This window comes from Medicago sativa, chromosome 8 (assembly GCF_051527215.1).
Source record: "Medicago sativa cultivar Bolivia chromosome 8, Bolivia_mono, whole genome shotgun sequence".
NCBI classification, from domain to species: Eukaryota; Viridiplantae; Streptophyta; class Magnoliopsida; order Fabales; family Fabaceae; genus Medicago; species Medicago sativa.
The window spans coordinates 26,072,134-26,095,873 of NC_140756.1; the positions used below are offsets into that span (position 1 = coordinate 26,072,134).

The 23,740-nt window shown below is 34.5% G+C and overlaps 1 protein-coding gene across 5 annotated transcripts in view; it reads left to right on the forward strand.

Annotated features, from left to right (window-relative positions):
* The window catches only part of LOC146897944 (uncharacterized), a 39,518-nt gene extending 18,234 nt beyond the window's left edge, over positions 1 to 21,284 (forward strand). For 3 of the 5 annotated variants that reach the window (XM_085738121.1, XM_085738119.1, XM_085738120.1), the window contains 16 exons: positions 57 to 305; positions 915 to 1,712; positions 2,033 to 2,878; positions 4,338 to 5,066; positions 5,174 to 5,995; positions 8,066 to 8,788; positions 8,887 to 9,723; positions 10,590 to 11,315; positions 11,415 to 12,254; positions 14,539 to 15,264; positions 15,365 to 16,204; positions 16,656 to 17,381; positions 17,482 to 18,327; positions 18,570 to 19,124; positions 19,801 to 20,621; positions 20,864 to 21,284. In XM_085738121.1, coding sequence (XP_085594247.1) covers positions 57 to 305; positions 915 to 1,712; positions 2,033 to 2,878; positions 4,338 to 5,066; positions 5,174 to 5,995; positions 8,066 to 8,788; positions 8,887 to 9,723; positions 10,590 to 11,315; positions 11,415 to 12,254; positions 14,539 to 15,264; positions 15,365 to 16,204; positions 16,656 to 17,381; positions 17,482 to 18,327; positions 18,570 to 19,124; positions 19,801 to 20,621; positions 20,864 to 20,906 — 11,127 coding nt within the window. In that variant the 3' untranslated portion in view covers positions 20,907 to 21,284. The remainder of the gene's footprint in view (positions 1 to 56; positions 306 to 914; positions 1,713 to 2,032; positions 2,879 to 4,337; positions 5,067 to 5,173; positions 5,996 to 8,065; positions 8,789 to 8,886; positions 9,724 to 10,589; positions 11,316 to 11,414; positions 12,255 to 14,538; positions 15,265 to 15,364; positions 16,205 to 16,655; positions 17,382 to 17,481; positions 18,328 to 18,569; positions 19,125 to 19,800; positions 20,622 to 20,863) is intronic. The other 2 variants (XR_015023725.1, XM_085738122.1) reach the window with 2 other exon arrangements.
* The last annotated feature ends 2,456 nt before the right edge of the window (positions 21,285 to 23,740 follow it).

Below are 23,740 nucleotides of genomic sequence, written 5' to 3' on the forward strand. Positions count from 1 at the left end.
TAAGTCAAAACAAATTCTTTATTTTTCTAACACTAACTATGTGTGTCACTGAGCAGGTTGAACTTCCCAAGTTAGAAAGAATGGTTTTATCTTCAATCCAAATTGGCAAAGTCTGCAGTGACCAATCTCTGCAGATATTCAAAAATTTGATACACATGGATGTTAATGGTTGTTGGAATTTAGAATATCTAATATCGTTTTCAATGGCCAAGAGTCTGGTGAATCTTCAAAGCCTTTTTGTAAGTGAATGTGAGAAGATGAGTTACATATTCCCACAAGGACAAGGTAGTCATGCTACAATCAAGGTATGTATGCTAGTGAGATTAGATTCGATTGTTAGATCTCTTGTGCTCTCATTTTAATAAGGAACTAATGCCAACCCACTTGGGTTGGCCTGGTGGTATTGGCTTGGGACCTGGGAGTGTGCTCCTCCTCGAGGTTTCGGGTTCGATTCTCCCTAGCGCCAATTTAGGTGGGCTAACTTAGCTTCCTAAAAATAATATAAAATAAGGAACTAATGCCCTCACTATCTTGCATGTTAGAGGATTTCAAATCTCTATTTGTTGCGAGTCTTGTAATATTGAAAGCTTTTGTAGATTATACAACAGTATTTTCTATATTGACATCTAGATATCATGGTCATATAGTATACCAAAAGACTTAAGAATGCATCATTAATCTTTAATCTCTCCGATGATTAAGACTTTAAATTTAAGTCTGTGACTGCACTATTTTAATTTTGAGGATATTATGAATGATTTTTGTTTGTGTATAATTTGTTAAGGTCATATTTGTCTACATATTTTCGCTATATTGATTTCTCCATATACCTTTTTGTGCTCTCTTCTATCATTTCATTTGCTTTATGTTTGTTATCTGATTCAATTAACTTATGGGTATTTGAACCAAAACAGGGTAGTATCTTTCCAAATTTGAAGAATATCAAACTAAGTAGTATGAAGAGTTTGGAGAAGATATGGAATTCTGAAATCCCGTCAAATTCTTTTGAGAAACTGGATACTCTGATAATCGAGGAGTGTGGCAAATTTGAGAATGTTTTTCCTTATTATGTGGAGGGAATGTTTCAGAGTCTATGCAACTTGAGGGTTACAAATTGCAAATCAATGAAAGCAATATTTTTACTTGGTGTTAGTAAGCCAAATAATGTGGATGTAACAAACATACAAGATGTTTATTTGGAAACACTCCCTAAACTGGAGCATGTATGGAAATGGAGCAAAGACTGGGTTGGGATTCTTGAATTGAAAAGTCTGCAAAAGATGTGGGTTCATGGTTGTCATAGCTTAGAAAATATATTTCCAGTTTCTGTAGCCGTGCGATTTCCCAGTCTTGAGTACCTTATGATACAGGATTGCTTTGGATTGAGGGTAATTGTTCCAGACCCTGTGAGAAAAGGTACCCGCACAGGAAATCTTGTTCCAGACCCTGAGAGAGAAGGTACCCGCACTGGCAATCTTGTTCCAGACCCCGAGAGAGAAGTTACCCGCACAATTGTTCCATCATTTGAGTTTCCTAATTTGACAACCGTCAAATTTTCGGAACTTCCAAAATTCTCAGGCTTCTATCCAACAGCTTATACACTAAGTTGTCCAGCATTGAACAACCTGTCTATTGAGCTTTGTGACAGACTGGAACCATTCAGAAAAGAAACCACAGATACACAAACAATGTCAACCCTCTTTTCTGAAGAGGTACCATTAAGCTTTTAATCATTTTTAAGAATTCTATTGATTTCATTGAAGGTAGAACAAAAACTTATCCAATAAAAAAAAAAAAGAAAACAATTTCCTAACGACAGAGAATATTATTAGGACACCATACCTCTTATAATGTATCTGACACAGAATATTGTTACGAGTTAGGACACTATACCTCTTATAATGTATCTGTGTATGTTGAGAATCAAAACAACATAACAATTTTAGATCTCAAGTTGCCACTTCATAAATGTTTTCTTTTTATATATTTCCTTTTACATAATTTACATTTTTTCATCATTTATTTCTTACAGGTAATCAATAAGTTGAAGTGCATGAAAATTGAGTCATGGCATGCAAAGTCGTCTACCAGTTACATGGGGGATGTGAACCATTGGCAGGACAACTTAGAAGAGCTTTGCTTATCTAGATTAATGAATCCTGGAATTCTCTATTCTTTCCTTCATAGAAATCCAAATCTGAAAAGCCTATCATTAAATAAGTGTTTCATTACAGATATAGTGCCTCTCAAAATGCCTCCTGAAATTGAAAACTTGGGGGTTGTTCCAAATCTGGAAAGGTTGATGTTAACAGACATGCCTGATCTTGAGGCTATAGGCTTTGAAGGAGGAATAATTCTTGAGAGGATAGAGTTACTGACTTTAAACAATTGTCCTCTTTTAGTCAACATAATGCCTTCCTCAGTATCTCTCACTCACTTGACAACTTTAGAAGTGATTAATTGTTGTGGGTTAAAATTATTAATGCCACTATCTGCCGCTAAAAGCTTGGTTCAACTCGACAGCATCAAAGTAATCAAATGTGAATCTTTGGAGGAAGTTGTAGAAAATGAAAATGAAGGTAAAGTTGACAAAAATGCAGAAAATGAAAATGCTGTGAAAGTTGACATTGTTTTCAGAAAATTGAGAGTCCTAGAACTTGTGTCCTTGAAGAAACTCAATTGCTTCTCCAAGAGTTGCGTCATTGAGTTTCCGTCCTTGGAGAAATTAGTGGTGAGTGCATGCCCAAAAATGGAAAGTTTTTCTGAAAAAGTCCAGAGCTCCCCACTTTTAGAAAAAATATTTGTACATGAAACTGAGAAGATATGGCGCTGGAATGATGATATGAATACTACAATACAAGAAATATTCAAGGAAAAGGTACGCTCATTTGAAGTTTCTGACTAAATTTTCATTTTGTTTTTTTCTTTTCTTTTTTAAAATGATTTTTAAATAAATGCGTAAATTATTATTCTTACCTAAAAGTTAGTTTTTAAACTTGGATTGCTAGTTAGTAGGTAATCAAAAGTGAGAAACAAATTAAGATGATAGAAGTGGGCCAGTTTTCAAATACCAATTTGTTTTCAAGCGATATCACTTCTAGCTTTGTCATTTTGAACGATCAATTGACAAATGTCTTCACTAAATCTTAGAGAGGTCCTCATATCAGTTAAATATAAGCTTGGTGCATTTGGTAGGATTTATATGCTCCAGCTTGAGAGGGAGTGTTGAAAATAATATATATATATATATATATATATATATAGGGTTATGATAGAAGACACCTTTTATGAAGGTGTCTTTTATCAAGTTACTCTATGAGCATTTGCGAAAAGACACCAACTTACTTTTATGAAGGTGTCTTTTAGCAAAGTTATAACTAAAAAGTGAAAATCACACCTTAAGGTGTGACTTGTTAAAAGACACCACCAAAGGGTGGCTTGTAACAAAACCCATATATATATATATATATATATATATATATATATATATATATATAGGGTCTTGTTAACTTGTGCCCTAAGGGCACAAGATAAGAAACTAAATATAGAAATTCAGTTTTGGAAATTGTGCATTCATAACCTTAAAAGCTTAAAAATTTATCTTTCCAATGCAATATTTATTGTTTAATTCTATTTTAAGATTCTTATCTTGTGCCCTAAGGGCACAAGTTAGCATTTCCCATATATATATATATATATATATATATATATATATATATATATCTGTGTGTGTGTGTGTTTTATTTATTGCCTTGAGTGTATATGAAATTGATCTTCTCAAACATATAGTTTCACCATATGCTTCTCTCGTTTTCTCTCATTCAACAATAATATTTTTATAAAATGAGAATAAAAAATTTGATACGTTCCTGTATGTTTAATGTTGGAAATTCCGCCTTAATTGCGGTCCGCCCCTAGTTGCCTAAATTGCGGCCTTTGGTTAGCCTTCGTTGCAACCTCCAACACCTTCATTGTGTTGGCTTTGAGGGGGTGGATTTAGTCCCACATCGGATAGATAGGACTCTTGAGAAGAGTTTATCAAGAGGAGGCACTCCTCACCTTACAAGCCGGTTTTGTAAGGATGAGTTAGGCCCCAAATTTCATCATTTAACATACCATGTTCATATGAAATAAAGGAAAGTGAAATAATGAAAGTATTGCTTTACTTAGAGTAAACTTCTTCAATGTAATTTATGTAATTTACTACTTGCTCAACTTTTTCATTCCAATTTAAAGATGCTAATAGGTTAAGCACTGTAATGAGTTTTTTGGGGCAGGGGAAGCATTGTAATAAGATGATATCTATATAATGATAAACTTATTTACAATTTTTACAGATTTTTTTTGAAGGCATGGATGAGATCAGTCTGTCAGAACATTATGACTTACAAAAACTCTGGAATGGTGGCGCTAGTGATATGAAAAAAAGTTTGTTGTACAATTTGAAAACTTTGAGGTTGGAAAACTGTGAAAATCTATCATGTGCAATTCCATCTAATATCTTTCTTTGTCTTAAGAGCTTAAAAGAATTGGAAGTTCGGAATTGTAACAAAGTGGGGGTAATTTTTGAAAAATTTGACAATGATGGAATTCTATCCCAATTGAAGAATTTGACTTTAGAAGGGCTATCAGAATTGAAGCATGTGTGGGGCGAGAATTATCAAGGAAATCTCAAGTTTCAAAATCTGCTACATGTCTCTGTTAGTGATTGTAATGGTCTGAAAATGCTATTTCCAGCTTCCGTAGCCAAAAATATTAAAAAGCTGGAGACACTTCAAATAGAATCTTGTCAAAATTTGACTGAAATTGTTGGCAAGGAAGTACATGTTGCTGCAGATAGAGCAGAATTGTTTGTGTTCCCTTGTTTAACTTCACTTTATCTTTATGACTTGCCAGAGCTCACTTACTTTTACTGTGAAATATTCACTGTGGAATGCCCTGAGTTATGTAAGTTACTGGTGTTGGATTGTTCTAAGTTTGAGCTATTTCAATGTGCACGTCTCGAGGGTGATGGTGAAGGTAGTAGTACTTCAATCAATAGACAACCTCTTTTCTCGAATCTGGAGGTAAGTAACAAAGAATATTTAATCTCTGATGCTTAAATTTTTTCCCACTGTTCTTTTCATCTTTTTAATTTTAATCCTTTTCTTTCCGACTTCTTTGCATTTTCTAGGCCATTTCTTTTCTGGAGGAATTATCAGTTGATTGGAAACACTCGTCAGTGTTAAGAACAGGTTTACAAATAAAGGAGGACCTCAAATTTTTAAAAGAAATTCGAATGTTCTTTGATGTGGATGATAATGAGAAGCCCACTTTACCCTTCGGTATACTTGATAAGGCACCCAATGTACAAGACTTGAGTATAGAGTGGTGCGAAAGCCTTGAGATATTCCAAACTCCAAACTTCAAAATTAGTGAACAGTTGAAAACATTGACGCTGTTCAGAGTGTCTGAGCCCTGGTCAGAGGATTCATCATGGTTAAACATAGTATCTGAGAAACTCTACAATTTAAATGTTATCAGTTGTCCTGGTTTGACAAAATTATTCCTTTCTCCTGCAGTATCTAACTCCTCCTCCTCCTCTCTGAAAAAATTGTATATTAAAGAATGTCATGGATTAGAGTATTTATTCACATCCTCAGTGACAAAAGTGTTAAAGCACCTTGAGGAGATTGAAGTTAAGGAAAGTCAATTAATTAAAGGAATAGTAGAAATGGAGCAAGATGGAACACCATTCCAAGGGCTCGAGCGGCTATACTCCATATCTCTAGATTCTTTGTCAAGCCTTGAATACTTTTATTCGGGTGATGATACTTTGGAGTTACCATCTCTGGCCCTAGTGAACATTCAACACTGCCCCAGGATGGAGGTTTTCTCTCGAGGAGAGATAAACGCCAAATCTTTTAGAGGAATTCATAATTCGGTTGAACAACATGATGAATTAGTTTTCCACAATGATCTTAACGCCTCAGTAAAGATGGTGTTGCTATTGCAGGTAAGAAGTTGATCAATACCAATAAATTGTGACTTCAACTTTTGCATTAATTTAATATCGTTAGATGGGCTTAATAATCTATGGCATTTATAACATGCTAGGTGTATACTGCTTTCCCTAGTTACCATGATTCTAAACAGGGGCGGAGCCAGGTTTTAAACATTGAGGGGACCAAGTCTTAAAAAGTAGTATAATTTAGAAAACAAACTTATATAATGGGCTTTTTTTAAAGCGAAAAGGATTTTTTTGCCATAAAAAACAAAAGCCCAACATACAAAATGACACAAATGCTAATAATGGGGGGACCATATTCATGATCATGTGTAAATAGCAGTATAAAATAATAGTATAATAGTAGTAAAAAAAAATTAGAAAAATTGGGGGGGACCATGGCCACCCCTGTGGCCCCCATGGTCCCTCCGCCACTGATTCTAATATTTTGGCATTTTTTAGTAACTTGTTATTTATGTTGATAAATTTTTCTATCATTTTTTTTTTGAGTAATAAATTTTTCTATCGCTATTGCTCTTCATATTAGTTATCTTAAAAAACTATTAATGATCTAGAATATGATACTTATTTTTATTTTTTCAAGTACAATTTCGGACCTGTTTGTACAATTAGGTAGAAGTGAATTTGATCAAGTCAAAGCCTAATGTTCAATAGAGCATAAAAATAGTTTCTATTTCTCTTGAATATTAACCTATTACACAGTCCAGAATATATAGAGCTTCAGCATTTATTCTATATCTAAGCCTAATAATAAGGAAATGTTTGATTTGGGAATAGTTGTCCTATGAAATTGTGGTGTGATAAGTGACCTGCATTTATGTTACTAGATTAAGAGCGTAGTATATATGAAAGTCTGGTAACGGGGAAAAAATGTATCAACACAGTCAACTCCATATGGAGTTGACTCTGGCCAAAAATGATGGCAAGCGTTTAAATGTGTAGTTAAGGATTGCATCTGCCCAAAAACTATTGGAACCTTCATCTCAGACAATAAAGCTCGAGTAACTTTCATCAAGTGTCGATTCTTAGTGGTTCTAGCAATTGCAGCCTTCCTTTTCCTAATTTGTTGCCTCGTACTTCTTGTAGTTGTAGACTCTGCAACTCCTAAAGCCTCATAACCAGCTTGCCAATTTAGAGTAGTGTCATCTTCATGCACCAATTCATTTCCAACCTCATAATCATCATCTAACTCTCATTACATGTTAATATAATTGAGAGAAATTGCACTGGCTCTGATATCATATTGAATAGGAGAAAGTAAGAGAGAATGAGAGACATTTACTGAAAACCGTGTGTCTAGGCTGCACCACGAAGATTATATTATATAGGCACCGATACAATAATGACCATTTAATTACAATGCAATAAGCTAAGACCATTCTAGAATATACTACACTATATTTACAAATTATTCCTATGTTATTTAAATATCAACATGTTCAAATACACTCCGATTGCATTTACATCCTGGTGCACTAGATGTCAAGTTCAACACTTTGATTGCTAGCATATGGCAATTTTGGAGTTGCACAACCAAATCCATTTTTACTAGAATTTTTTTAATTAAACTTTTCCACCTTTTTCGATTCTTGTCGTCGTGCTGCCATGGCCTTACATAGCCTGACAATCCACCACACTACCGGCTTTTTATGGCGGCATGTTGATTATTCCCCTCCAATATTCGTCATGGCTTCAACTATTGTATGAAAGTAAATGTCTTCAAATGAGCTTGATAAATTATGACAGGGTAAAAGTCATTGTACACTTATTTCCCAAACTGTCATGATTATTGTTTTTGTTATTTTTTTGTGACTAATGTATCTTATTTAATATTCTTTCATTGTTTTCAATTTTAATCTTTGTCTAAAATGAAATATTAATGATTAAGAATACTATTTATAATTCTTCAAGTAAGTTATTTATAATGCAAGTCAAACCTCTTCTACATTCAATAGACCATTGTTTAAATGATATATAATAAAGTGACACTATAATGCAGCTTATAGGTTGAGCTAGCATTGGATTAAGATATGATAAAATTATTTTTAATATTTACAGATGCTCTCTGAAGGCATGTACGGGGAGAACTTTTCAGAATATCCGGAGCTACAAGAAGCATGGCATGACAGACATAGTCTCCAAAACAATTTATTTTTCAACTTGACAACATTGAAGCTGGTCAATTGTGATATTCAACCGCATGCAGTTCCATCTTATATTCATCCTTGTTTAACGAGTTTGAAAGAACTAGATGTACGGAATTGTAACAAGGTAAAGGTAATTTTTGCTAAGAATGAGACTGAGGCTATTCCAACCAAATTGAAAATTTTGACTCTGGAAGATCTATCTGAACTGACACTTGTTTGGGAGAAGAACTTTCAAGAAATCCTCAAATTTCAAAATCTACAAGAAGTTAGTGTGATAGGTTGTAAAAGAATACAAACTCTATTTCCTGATGTCCTTGCTGAAAATCTAAAAAAGCTCAAGAAACTTGATGTTAAATCTTGTGATGCTTTGCGAGAAATTGTAGGAAAGGAAGACGTAGTAACAGGCTCAGAAAAAAAGTTTCCATTCCCTCATTTAACCTCATTAGGTTTTCAGGAATTGCCATTGTTTACGTACTTTTACCCTGAAATATTTACTGTTGAGTTCCCCAAGTTAAATGTTTTCTATGTTCTGGATTGTCCTAAGTTCGAGCTTTTTCAAGTGGCACATCTGGAGGGTGAGGCTGAAAGCGTTGGTACTAGGATTAATCGACATCCCCTGATCCCAGATCTTAATGTAAGTAACATTGAATCTGAAGACAGTTTAATTTTTTTCCCTACATTTTGTCATCAAATTCACAAGTCTTCCTTTTCTTCTTAATTTGCCTTTACTAGGCCATTTCCATGGTGGAAGAGCTATCACTCGATTGGAATCACATTTCAGTGGTAAGGTTGGGACAACTTGAGAAAGATCTCAAATATTTGAACAGAGCTAACTTTTACTTTGATGTGGATAAGAATGAGACTCCTTCTTTGCATTTTGGAATACTCGAGAAGGCACCGAATTTACAAGAAATGTTGTTAGGCATGATCAATAGTATTGAGATATTCCTCATAAAAATACCCAAAATCATTGAGCATGGGCTTCTCGTACAGTTGAAAATATTGACATTAAGCACAGTATCCGAGCTCCAATACATCAATTTTGAGAACTCGTGGTTAAACTTGGTCTGTGACAAGCTCCATGAATTAAATGTTATCAATTGTCATGGTTTGATTAAGTTATTCCATTATCCGTCTGCAGTATCTTTCTCCTGTATGAAAGAATTGTATATAAGTGGATGTAATGAGTTGATGTATTTATTCACATCCTCAATGGCAGAGGTGTTAACATCCCTCGAGAAGATCACCGTCACAGAAAGTCAGTCTATTAAAGAAATAGTGGCAAAGGAGCAAAATGGAACATCCGAATGGGTCAAATTTGAGCGGCTAAGCTACATAGATCTAAATTCTTTATCAACTTTGGAATGTTTTTATTCAGGTAATGAGGGTTTGCAGTTACCCTCTCTGAATCAAGTGGACATATGGCAGTGTCCCAACGTGAGAATTTTCTCAAGAGGGGAGATAAATGCTGAATCTTTCAGAGGAATCCAAGCTTCGTCTGATTCAAATGATCAATTGGTGTTCCACAATGATCTTAACGCCTCAGTAAAAAGGGTGTTTCTACTGCAGGTAAGAATTTAATCCAAATAAATAAATTATGACCTCAATTGTTGGATGAAATTTATGTCATTCAACAGGCTAGATAAATTATGACAGGGTTGCATCTGTTGTATACTTCTTTTCCCAAATGTCATGATTATTGCTTTTTCCTTTTTTTTGCTTGACTGATATATGTTATTTAGTATTCTTTCATTATTTTCAATTTTATTCTGTCTAAAATAATTACTGATAATTTTTTTAATGCAGGATAAATTACTATTTTGATCCTTTAACTAATTTTTTGGTTGTACTTTGGTCCCATAACTACTTGTGGTTATGCTTAGGTCACGTAACTGTACTTGCGTAAATCAAATTGGTCCCTTCAGTCAATTTTTAATCCTAAATGTCTAAGGTAGACCAACATTGTAGGTGGTGCACTAAAGATCTCATTCATTTTTTTTATTTTTTATTTTTTAATTTTAACCATTTGATCTTTTTGTTAAAAAAGAAACAATTGGATTTGACATGTCTACTAGATCTAATAGTGCACCATCACCAATTGATTTTATCAAGCTATTCATTCCTGAACTCTTTTAAGTTAGATCATAGGTGCGAATCTAGGGGAGGTGAAGAAAAGACCAAGTACAAAATCTGTAAAACAAGAGGGGGAGGAAGAATGTGACAAGACCTTAGTAAGATGATCAAGAGTCAGAACTAGTAAATAGAAATGGGGCAGTGTGTTGAAATATTTGCATCAATGTTTACTTTTTGTTGTACTTTCCTTTTAAATTAACGATCCTACCCGTAAGAATAAGAAAGATTATAATGTAGTTTATAGGAAAGCGAATAGTGGAATATGATACATTTGATGATACCCTTAATTTCAATATTTACAGATGCTTTCTGAAGGTATGGATTGGACGGAAATTTCAAAATATCCCGAGCTACAAGAAGCATGGCATGATGAATTTTGTCTCCAAAACAATATGTTTTACAGCTTGAAAACATTGAAGCTGTACAACTGTGATATCAAACAATATGCAATTCCATCTAATATTCTTCCTTGCTTAAAGAGTTTGAAAGAATTGGAAGTGCGGAATTGTAGCAGAATAGAGGTAATTTTTTCTAAGAATGACACTGAGGCAATTCCATTCCAATTGATCAATTTGACATTGAAAGGGTTACCGGAGCTTAAATTTATATGGGAGAAGAATTCTAAGGGACTCCACAGCTTCCAAAATATGGAACAAGTCAGTGTCAAAAGATGTGAAAGTATATTAACTCTATTTCCTGCAGACCTTGCTGAAAATCTTAAGATGCTCGAGAAACTTAAAATTAAATCTTGTGATCAGTTGCGAGAACTTGTTGGAATGGAAGAAGACGCATCCACAGGATTAATAAAAAAGTTTGTCTTCCCTCGTTTAACATCATTGGATCTTTATATGTTGCCAGAGCTGACTTGGTTTTACTCAGAATTATTCTCGGTGGAGTGCCCCAAGTTAAATGATATCTCAGTGCTGGATTGTCCTAAGTTGGAGCTATTTGAAGGTGCACAGGGTTCGGGTTACATTGAAAGTGCTGGTTCTTCATTTAATAGACAACCACTTTTATCTGACCTTACTGTAAGTAACATTGAATCTGCACTCTCAGTTGTTTAATCTTTCCTACTTTTCATCTTTGAATTCACAGCCTTTTCTTTTCTACTTGATTTGCCTATGCAGGCCTTTTCCATCCTGGAGGAATTATCAGTCGATTGGAAACACATTTCAGTGTTAAGGTTAGGACAACATGCTAAATATTTTAAACATTTGAAGAAAATTTGCTTGTTCTTTGATGCTGATGACAATGAGAAGCCCTCTTTGCCTCTTGAAGTACTTGAGAAGGCCCCAAATTTACAGGAAATTGTCTTAGGGTTGATCAACAGTCTCGAGATATTCCTCACTCAAAACTCCAAATTTAGTGAGCACAGGATTCTTGGACAGTTGAAAATATTGACCATGACAGACATATCTGAGCTCCAATACATCAATTTAGAAGACACATGGTTAGATGCAGTCTGTGAGAATCTGCACAATTTAAAAGTTATGGATTGTCCTAGTATGAAAAAATTATTCCACTCCCCTTGTGCAACATCTTTCACGTGTCTGAAAGAGTTGTATATAAGCGGATGTCATGGGTTGAGGTATTTATTCACATCCTCAATGGCAAAGGTGTTAACGCCCCTTGAGAAGATCACCGTCAAAGAAAGTCAGTCAATTATAGAAATAGTGGCGAAGGATCAAGATGGAACAATTTCACAAGGGCTCAAGTTTGACCGGCTAAGCTACATAGATCTAAATTCTTTATCTAGCTTGGAATGTTTTTATGCAGGCAATGAGAGTTTGCAGTTGCCATCTCTTACTCAAGTGGACATATGGCAGTGTCCCAAGGTGGAAACTTTCTCTCAAGGAGAGATAAATGCAAAATCTTTTAAAGGAATTCAAGCTTCATCTGACTCAAATGATGAACTGGTCTTCCACTATGATCTTAATACCTCCGTAAAAAGGGTATTTCTACTACAGGTAATATGCATTTCTAATATGATTCTAACATTAGTATTACTGCACGGAGTGCGTACTTTTTTTTTTTTTGATAAATCACGGTGTCTGTACTTTAGTCCTAACTGTAATTATTATTTTTTTTTCTCACTTATATTCATATGTTATGAATTTTTTCTTTCATTATTGATAATTTTTTAAAATATTTCACAAGAAATATTAGCATCTGATGATATGAGTTTTAAGTTTTTCTGTTTATTGTTTTGGTCTGCTACGTTCGATATAGGGTAGAATTCAATTTGGTCAAGTCAAGCCTTATAATATTCCTAAAAAAAAAAAAAAGTCAAGCCTTACAATAGATAGTTTTTCCTGTATCCCACAGTTAAGGTTTTGAGTATAGTTGAATAATTTAGATTACACAATGCGGGAAGTATAAAATATATATAGAATAGAACTAGTCTTTTTCTAGGTGATTTTTAGTTTACCTCAATATTTGAAAGACTGCATTCCAATGATCATTACAAGGCAAGTTTAGATATCGACTCCTGACACCGACAACAAAAGAGAAATATGGTCTGGTCATGGTGAGATAGTTTAATTTTTCATATAATCTCATCTAATTGCCTGGTTTACAAACAAGCATCCATGAATAACATTGATGAATTATCCAAACAAAACTTGAGGTGGTGGGACTGCAGCGAGAACGACGTGAACACTCGTAACTAATATAAAAACAACGTAACGCTAGACTTTCCTGTGACTGTGGAGGTCTTTGAGTAGAGACATGTTTGAAATAGAGGAATAGGTAGCACCTGGGAAGGAGTAACATCTGTTGAAGAATCTGATGTAGCTGGTTTTGCAAATACAGGTGTTTACTCAATGAAAGAAACATCGGCAGGAACATAAAGACGATATGTAATTGGATAATAACACTACCATCCCTTTTGAGCCCTATGCCTCCAAAACATACACTTAACAGCACATGCAAACAATTTATGTGAACCAGGAAAAAAAAATATGAAAAAAAAACTGCATCCGAACACTCAAAAATGGACTGCATAAAGAGGGTCCTTAGGAAACAAGAGAGAATGTGGAATCTCAAAACTAAAGGTGAATGAGCATTGGTCAAAAAGGTCCGAGTTGTATCAACTAGATGACAATGATTCCGCTCAACGACACCATTTTGTTGCAGCTGTGTGGAGAACCAGACTGATCTATGATGTCATGAGAAGCAAAGTAGGAGTCAAATGATGTAGAAAAGTATTCTTTGAGATTATCACTTCGTAAAATTCAGATTCTTTTTTTCAAATTGGATTTTTGTCTATAAACAAAAAAAAAAAATGAAATGCACCTAATAATTTTGAATGATCCTTCAATAAGGTTATTCAAGTACATCATGAGAAATTATCAATGAAGGTGCAATACTGGTGTCCTAAAATTGAGTGTGCCTAGGATCCTAAACATTAGAATGCACAATATCAAAGGGAGAGTTGAATCTTTTAATGGCATTACTTGGAAAAGACTGCCGAATATGTTTTTGAAGCTAACGCTATTCACAATCAAGGGTCTTTAAATGTGAAAGGTGAAAAACCAGCACCTTTAACTTACCTTGATTTGGATGACCCAAAAAACGATGCTTGATATCTAAAGATGCAGAAGCAATAAACCAGCACCTTTAACTTACCTTGATTTGGATGACCCTAAAAACGATGCTTGATATCTAAATATTCAGAAGCAATACATATGGTTGACGAAAAATGCTGAAGCTAATAGAAAACTCGTGATTAAGAGCATAATCTAAAAGGTCGGTCTCATGCTCCAGTCCTATATAATGAAAGAGTAAGAAGTAAATATTATGGAACAGTTGATTAATTAAATTGATTTATAAAAACAATTTAGACACTTTGGAGTGACATAAACGTAATTCTCTTTGCAAGTGCACACTAAGACCGAAGGTTTCCAATGTTAATGAGATGATATCCAGCTATTCACCGCTGAAACTTTAAGTTAGATCATAGGTGAGAACCAAGAGGCAAAGAAAAGACAAAGTACAAAATAAGTACAACTAGCGGGGGGAGGAACAATGTAACAAGAGCTTAGTAAGATGATCAAGAGTCAGAACTAGTAAATAGAAATGGGGCAGTGTGTTGAAATATCTGCATTAAAATTTACTCTTTGTTGTACTTTCCTTTTAAATTTAAGAATGCATGCCACCCATAAGAATAAGAAACATTATAATGTAGTTTATAGGAAGGCGAATAGTGGAATATGATCCATTTGATGATACCCTTAATTTCAATATTTACAGATGCTTTCTGAAGGTATGGATTGGATGGAAATTTCAAAATATCCCGAGCTACAAGAATCATGGCATGATGAATTTTGTCTCCAACACAATATGTTTTACAGCTTGAAAACTTTGAAGCTGTACAACTGTGATATCAAACAATATGCAATTCCATCTAATATTCTTCCTTGTTTAAAGAGTTTGAAAGAATTGGAAGTGCGGAATTGTAGCAGAATAGAGGTAATTTTTTCTAAGAATGACACTGAGGCAATTCCATTCCAATTGATCAATTTGACATTGAAAGGGTTACCGGAGCTTAAATTTATATGGGAGAAGAATTCTAAGGGACTCCACAGCTTCCAAAATATGGAACAAGTCAGTGTCAAAAGATGTGAAAGTATATTAACTCTATTCCCTGCAGACCTTGCTGAAAATCTTAAGATGCTCGAGAAACTTAAAATTAAATCTTGTGATCAGTTGCGAGAACTTGTTGGAATGGAAGAAGACGCATCCACAGGATTAATAAAAAAGTTTGTCTTCCCTCGTTTAACATCATTGGATCTTTATAAGTTGCCAGAGCTGACTTGGTTTTACTCAGAATTATTCTCGGTGGAGTGCCCCGAGTTAAATGATATCTCAGTGCTGGATTGTCCTAAGTTGGAGCTATTTGAAGGAGCACAGGGTTCAGGTTACACTGAAAGTGCTGGTTCTTCATTTAATAGGCAACCACTTTTATCAGATCTTACTGTAAGTAACATTGAATCTGCACTCTCAGTTGTTTAATCTTTTCCTACTTTTCATCTTTGAATTCACAGCCTTTTCTTTTCTACTTGATTTGCCTATGCAGGCCTTTTCCATCCTGGAGGAATTATCACTCGATTGGAAACACATTTCAGTGTTAAGGTTAGGACAACATGCTAAAGATTTCAAATATTTGAAGAAAATTAGCTTGTTCTTTGATGATGATGACAATGAGAAGCTCACTTTGCCTCTTGAAATACTTCAGAAGTCCCCAAATTTACAAGAAATTGTCTTAGGGTTGATCAACAGTCTCGAGATATTCGTCACTACAAACTGCAAATTTAGTGAGCACAAGATTCTTGGACAGTTAAAAATATTGACCATGAGAGATATATCTGAGCTCCAATACATCAATTTAGAGAGTTCATGGTTAAATGTAGTCTGTGAGAAGCTCCATGTTTTAAATGTTAACGATTGTCCTAGTTTGAAAACAATATTCCACTCTCCTTGTGCAACATCTTTCATTTGTCTTAAAGAGTTGAATATAAGCGGGTGTCATGGGTTGAAGTATTTATTTACATCCTCAACGACAAAGGTGTTAATGTCCCTTGAGAAAATCATCGTTAAGGAAAGTAATTCAATTACAGAAATAATTGCAAAAGAGAAAGATGAAACAACTCCTCAACTTATCGAATTTGAGCGGCTATACTGCATAGATCTAAATTCTTTGTCAAACCTTGAATGTTTTTATTCAGGATATGACACTTTCCTGATTCCAGCTCTTACTCAAGTGGATATATGGCAGTGCCCCAAGTTGAAAGTTTTCTCTCGAGGAGAGACAAGTGCTGAATCTTTTGGAGGAATCCAAGCTTCGTCTGATTCAAATGATCAATTGGTGTTCCATAATGATCTTAACGCCTCAGTAAAAAGGGTGTTTCTACTGCAGGTATAAATTTAGTTCAAATAAATAGATGATGATTTCAACTATTGGATGAAATATATGTCTTTAAACAGGCTTAGGGTAGCAATTATTGTATACTTCTTTTCCCAACTGTCATGATTATTGTTTTTTTATATTTTTTTGCTTGACTTATATATGTTATTTTTTGGTAGACTTATATATGTTATTTAATAGTCTTTCATTATTTTCAGTTTTATTCTGTCTAAAATGAAATATTAATGATATAATGTAGGTCAGACGTCCATATTTAATAGACCCCTGTTAAATGAAATAAAAGAAGTAGTTGTGTAACCAATATTCAACCTCAACAAGTTTTTTTTTTTTTTTTTAATTAATTTTTTTTCTTATATTTAATGGTGGTAAAAGAAGAGCCACACTATTGCAGTTTAACAAGCATTGGTTTAAGATATGATAAACTTATTTTTATTATTTACAGATGCTCACTAATGGCATGGATGGGAAGAACTTTTCAGAACATCCTGAGCTACAAGAAGCATGGGCATGGCATGATAGAAATACTCTGGAAAACAATTGGTTTTACAACTTGACTACGATGAAGCTAGTCAATTGTGATATCAAACAATATGCAATTCCGTCTTATATTCTTCCTTGTTTAAAGAGTTTGAAAGAACTAGTAGTACGCAATTGTAACAAGGTAAAGGTAATTTTTGCTAAGAATGACACTGGGGTTATTCCGACCAAATTGAACAATTTGACTCTGGACGGTCTATCCAATCTGACACTAGTTTGGGAGAAGAACTTTCAAGGAATCCTCAAATTTCAAAATCTACAAGAAGTTAGTGTTATAGGTTGTAAAAGTATACAAACTCTATTTCCTGACGTCCTTGCTGAAAATCTAAAAAAGCTCAAGAAACTTGAAGTTAAATCCTGTCATGGGTTGCGAGAAATTGTAGGAAAGGACGATACTGTAATAAGCCCAGAAAAAAAGTTCCTATTCCCTCATTTAATCTCATTAGATTTTTTTAATTTGCCAGATCTCACATACTTTTACCCTGAAATATTTACTGTGGAGTGCCCCAAGTTAAATGAGTTCTCTGTGGTGGATTGTCCTAAGTTGGAGCTATTTCAAGATGCACATCTCGAGTGTGACACTGAAATTGGTACTTCAATTATTAGACAACCCCTGATCCGGGACCTTAATGTAAGTTACATTGAATCTGCACTCTTTGCTGTTTAGTTTCTTTTCCTAGTTTTTGTCTTAAAACTCAGTTTTTCTTTTTCACTTAATTTTCCTTTACCAGGCCATTTCCATGGTGGAAGAGCTATCACTCAATTTGAAACACATTTCGGTGTTAAAGTTGGGACAACATGTAGAAGATTTCAAAAACTTGAACAAAGCTAACTTGTACTTTGATGTGGATAAGAATGAGAAGCCTTCTGTGCTCTTTGGAATACTTGAGAAGGCACCAAATTTACAATATTTGTGGTTAGGATGCATCAATAGTAATGAGATATTCCTCATACCAAATCCCAAAATCATCGAGGATGGGTTTCTTGGACGGTTGAAAATATTGAAACTGTACTTGGTATCTGAGCTCCGATACATCAATTTAGAACACTCATGGTTAGATGCAGTCTGTGAGAAGCTGCACAATTTAAATGTTACAAATTGTCACGGTTTGAATAAGTTATTCCGTTATCCATCTGCAGTATCCTTCTCCTGTATGAGAGAACTGTATATAAGTGTATGTCATGGCTTGAGATATTTATTCAGATCCTCAGTGGCAAATCTGTTAACATCCCTCGAGAAGATCACCGTCACAGAAAGTAAGTCAATTATATGTATAGTGGCACAGGAGCTAGATGAAACAACTGATCAAGGGGTCAAATTTGAGCGGCTGTGCTACATATATCTAAATTCTTTATCAAGCCTGGAGTGTTTTTATTCTGGCAATGGGAGTTTGCAGTTGCCATCTCTGACTGAAGTTTACATATGGAAGTGTCCAAAGATGAAAATTTTCTCTCGAGGGGAGATAAATGCTGAATCTTTTAGAGGAATCCAGGCTTTGTCCGATTCAAATGATCAGTTGGTCTTGTACAATGATGATCTTAACGCCTCGGTAGAAAAGTTGTTTCTTCTACAACAGGTAAGTAATTCATGTGTATGTCAATTTTCACTTGTAGAACAGAAAATGCTTCCTCTAAATTAAAATGATGTATGGAAAAAATCGCATAGAGGAGAACTAGACAAAAATAGCCATTTCAATGTATCGAAGTAAAGACCAGAGAACAACTTTTGAAAATATAAATAACAGTTTATAACAATAAAGTTCATCCTTGGATAAGTATTAATAAACATTTCAATGAATTTATTCTTTTGCATTCCCAGGATCATTTAGTTTTTGAGGACTCTCCTTTGTTGAAATTGATTTGGCTCAAGTCGGAGACTGTCCCGGACTGGTGTTTCTGCAATTTAATTTCTTTGGTTGTGGATGGGTGTGAATTTTTAACAGATGCGGTACTACCTTCTCATTTACTTCCTTTCCTAAGTAAACTGAAAACACTGGAAGTGCGGAACTGTAATTCTATTAAGGCAATATTTGTTAATACAAAGATTGGACCTCAAGGAACTCTTGGCCTTCCATTGCTGAAAAAGCTATGGGTGGAAAACTGTAAAAAATTACTGGAGATTGTTGCAAAGAAAGAAATAGCCACCGAAGAAGCAAATGAACTGATTACTCTTTTCCCAATGATAACAATTTTGAAGTTACGGATTTTACACAATCTGAAGTGCATTTATCCTGGGGTGCGCATTCTAGAGTGGCCTACGTTGAAAGAATTACATGTTACCCATTGTCCAAAGCTGAAATTTTTTGAAACAGAATTTCAAAGTTCTCGAGATAGTTTTCCATCAACCCGGCAAGCCTTTGTCTCGCTTGATAAGGTATGCCTTTTTTATTTTTATTTTTTTTTCTTCTAATATATACATGATGGCCGTTGCCTCGCACTTTTTGCATTTTCTGGTTTTCTGTTATTTTTGGGATATATATTCTTCTCCTCGTGTTACGATTTTGCGATTATCCTTACACTGTATTTATATCTGTAAAGCTATGTTATTTAGAGATAGAAAAAATGATTACCAATGATCAGACATTGTGTCTAGGCATGATATGTATGATGCATTGGCATGTGATGTAATATACTAGATTCTCATGGATATCATTACATCTTGGAATTTTTCATATATTTGATGCCCTTGATTTAGTTGCACTCACAATCTTTGTGAATAACATAGATTCTGAAACTTTTAGTATATCTTACCATTAAAATAGTTGCATTACAATTTACTAAACCATAGAATTTATGAATTACTAATAATAATAATTTTATGATAATTTGCAAAAAATTGAGAAATGATTTCCTCTCTCTTGATGGGTAAATTTGAAAAAACAATATCAATTGTTAGCAACATATTTAATACTACTGCCAATTTTCTTAATTTTCGTGATTTAGTTAACGGAGTCCTTTCTTATATCAATGTAGTATATTTTAAGCAATTGTTTCATATATTAAATCCTGATATTGGCCTTGTCATCTTTGTTATTTATTTTGAATCCAAGGTTACTCCGAGCCTGAATGTGCTGACACTTGGTAAGTTAGAAGCAAAGATGATTGATCAAGGAAAACTTCATGTTGATCTCCAAGAATTAAACACCCTCAGATTGCCGTGCTTTCATGATAAAACAGATGTCTATCCATTTGTTTTTCATTCAAAGGCGGCACTACCCGGTACGAAATACCTTGTGGTGCGACATAGTGCCTTCAAAGAGATATTCCCTTCTCAAACACCTGACGTTGACTGTACTAAAGTCTTGTCACAGCTTAAGGGATTGGAGCTTCATAGTCTCCCCCAGCTTGAATCCATAGGATTTGAACGCTCCTGGGTAGGCCCGTTCATTGAAAATCTTCAAACCATAAATGTTTGGTATTGTTCCCGTTTGAGAAACTTGACACCATCCATTGTGTCTTTCTCCAAACTGAAAAGGCTTGATGTTAAAGATTGTGGCAGATTGAAATACTTGTTCACATCCTCTACTGCCAAAACTTTGAGCGTACTGAAAGAGATGAAGCTAGTCAATTGTGAATCAATAATAGAAATTGTGGCTAAAGAGGAAGATGAACCAAATGAAGGTGAGATTCTATTCACGGAGCTTAGTATTGTGACTCTTGGCACGTTACCTAAGCTTGAAAGCTTTTACTCGGGGAGTTTCACTTTGAATTTCTCATCCTTGAAAGAAGTGTCATTCACGCAATGCGACACCACAAAAGTTTTCCGTGTTGGTGATAAAGTACCAGATGAATTGAAGGCGATAATAGATGGAGTCGTTTGGGAAGGTGACACAAAAGAAGTAATCATGCAACAGATGATGAGGCAACCTGAGTAAGTATAATGACAGATTACCAATATTTGCTAATGTCTCCTTCCTTCAACTGTTATTGATGGTCTCACATGTTCTTTTGCTTTATAAATATGATTGTAAATCTGAATTTTGGACTTACCAAACTTTGGGTTCATAATCCAATAACCACACCCATAGATAGATGCTGTTTTTCTCCTTCAAAGTTTGACCTGTTTTAGCTTGCTGGAACTATCTAATTTTTTATTTTTTTTTTTGTGTGAAGGATCAATGAGACTCGAGGATTCCAAGCGAGGATAAATTGCTAATCAAGGAAACAACTATTGACAAATCAAGGGCTTCGGAGTATCGTGTTCGTGAATCAAGTTTGCTTACGTATCTAAAAGAATTGTGTGGTTCTAAAGTTTCATGTATAAGGATTTGTTTTGAATAAAGCCTTCCTGCAGATATACAGGGGGAGAAGTGTGCATGACTTTTAAGTTTCAAGAATTGTTTCATGTATAAGGTTTGCTTTGTTTTTAAGATATAGAATGGTTTTCTATAAATAAATTTGACCTGGATGTATTTCCAGAGAACAATGCTTCATGAACAAATTAAACTCGGCTTTGTATGTATTTCTACTGGTACTATGTATGGCTTTTAATTTAGAGTGCATTTCATGAATAAAGTTGACATGTATTTCTAGATGTGCTTAAAGTTGACATGTATTTTGATATAATGCTCTATCCAAATTATTATGTTTTTGTTCATGGTTTAAATTAAGCCATTACTTATAAGCTTTATTAAACTCAATGCTTTTAGACATGATCATATATATAAGTTAAGTTTAACACAAAAAAGTTGCAAATATTTGATTTACCACCTATTCATTAGAAGATAAAGATATCTATTGTTAGTGATTTAAGCCCTGTATCAAAATTTGGATTGAGCATTATATTTGAAAGCTTTTAGAAAAACTTCCAAAACTGTTAAGACACAAATTCATCTAGCATCTAGACCAATTTTACCTCATATATGTACACCTATATCTTTATCCCCACAAACACCAAGAAAAAAAGAAAATTTCAAACTCATTTTCTACACAACCCATAAAAAATAATTGGTTTGTTAATTTCAAAATCCAAATTTGCTAAAATCGAAATTCATTCCTGCAATTTTGAAATTGTAAGTGCTGGAATTGATATTATTTTGGCTCAATTTTGAACCTTTTAGTAATTTCTGCCAATTGCTATGAATAGGTTCAATTTCATATACACTTGATGGAAACATATAATTGTCCAAACTAGAACTAAAAATTTAGTTAGGCTAGCAAAAAATACACATGAATTGATGAATAGATTCAAGTTTCAAGAAGTGTTTCATGCAAAAGTCTTATCAAAGTGGCAGCAACTCAACGAGATCATTGGCCACACAGAAGCATTTTCCAGCGAATAAAAGTGGTGTCTCCATGGCGGTTCCAGCCCTCTCTATATTATATAGTTGGATCCACCAAATGTCACATTTCTGTATTTATATTCGCAACACTCTCGTAATGAAAAAAATTGAGAGGGTAAAAACAGAGAAGATATTGACTCTGAAGTTGACACCTCATGGACAAAGTTTCGCAATTGAGTTTCAACTTCAATCCATTTATTGCTTGCTTACTCTGTCTTCTTAATTTAAAGATGATAATATGAAAAAGCATTTTAATGTAGTTCATCCGCAGAACAACCAATGGAATACATTTGATGATAAACTTATTTTCATTATTTACAGATGCTTTCTTAAGGTATAGATTAGGAGAGGTTTTCAAAACATTGTGAATATATGTATCCAATATAATAATATTCAATTATAATTTATTTTTCACTAAATAATAATATTGAAAAGTTGCAATTAGACCCTTCCATGCTGCAACCTTTTAAGGGGTCACTCGTAGGGTTTTCCGACGAGCATGTAGTAGTGAGAGGATATATATCCCTTTTAATACAACTTTTGGGGTGGGGAGAAATGTGAAAACTACTAGGGTCAGATATTTGGTGGTGAGCGCCCCATCCTCATATAATATCTTTACCCTAATATTATTATAGGTATTCCAGCATTTAACTTCTTATAAGGGGCTGTCCTCTGCACTTTGTATTTAACCATGAATTAACCACTTGAAGATGGGAGCACTGGAGTAGTAAAAGGGGACCAATACATGGCTAGGAAATTTTACCAATACAGCTTGAAATTGAAAAGAACCTACCATATAGTCGCAGACCCAACTCCACCACCCAGTAACCTCGAGCATGGCATAAATTTTGTCGATTTAGATCCCTGAGAAGACTATTTTCAAGATAGATTAGTCCCTCTAGTGGAGTTAAATGATGTTCAGATTGGGTCCCTGAGTTTCCAAACCACCAAAATTGGAACCTTCCTTGCTGAGTTCGAAGAATTGGAGTTGATCAAGCTGTTAAAAGCAAACTGATGACGAAGCATCATATGGTATTTTTGGATGTTTATAGTACTTTTCTTTGCATTATAAGACAAATATGATGAGAATTAGAGGAGTTGTTAATGGGTTTAGGAACATATTGTATTGTTTTCACTCGAGTCGTTGTAATTAACTTCTATCTTAAAAAATCATGCAATTCCATATGTGTTTTCTTCGTTTTGTAGTGAGAAATCATGTAAATCAACAAATACAAACATCACGTGAAGGACCAAGGATACGAAGATGAAAGTTTAATGTTTCTTAGAAGGTTCTTGAAGACAATACAAAGTGAAGAAAGTTCAATTCAAGTTCCTATGAGTTTCCAGAAGGAAGAACGATCGAAAACAAAATGAAAATGCAAGATTTTGCACAAAAGGTGCGGCCTCCTGCACATAGCCTTGCACCTATGCGCATAAGGCAGTGTTGCCACTGCTTTCTGCGCCTCTGTATGCGCATCCTGCGCACGCCTACAGGCAAAAAATCGCTCGTAGCTTGATTTTCAAGCAGAAAAGGTGGGAAAACCAAGTTTTCTTCTCTTAAACCCTAAGTAATCATATGCTATAAATAGAGATCTTTGCACACATTATTTTCCATTCAGAAAGCTAGCAATTCAAGGCAAGGGTCGAGCATCAAAGTTCCAAGGAAAGACTCCATCCTCCTCTTGTTCTCTCTAGGGTATGTTTTTCT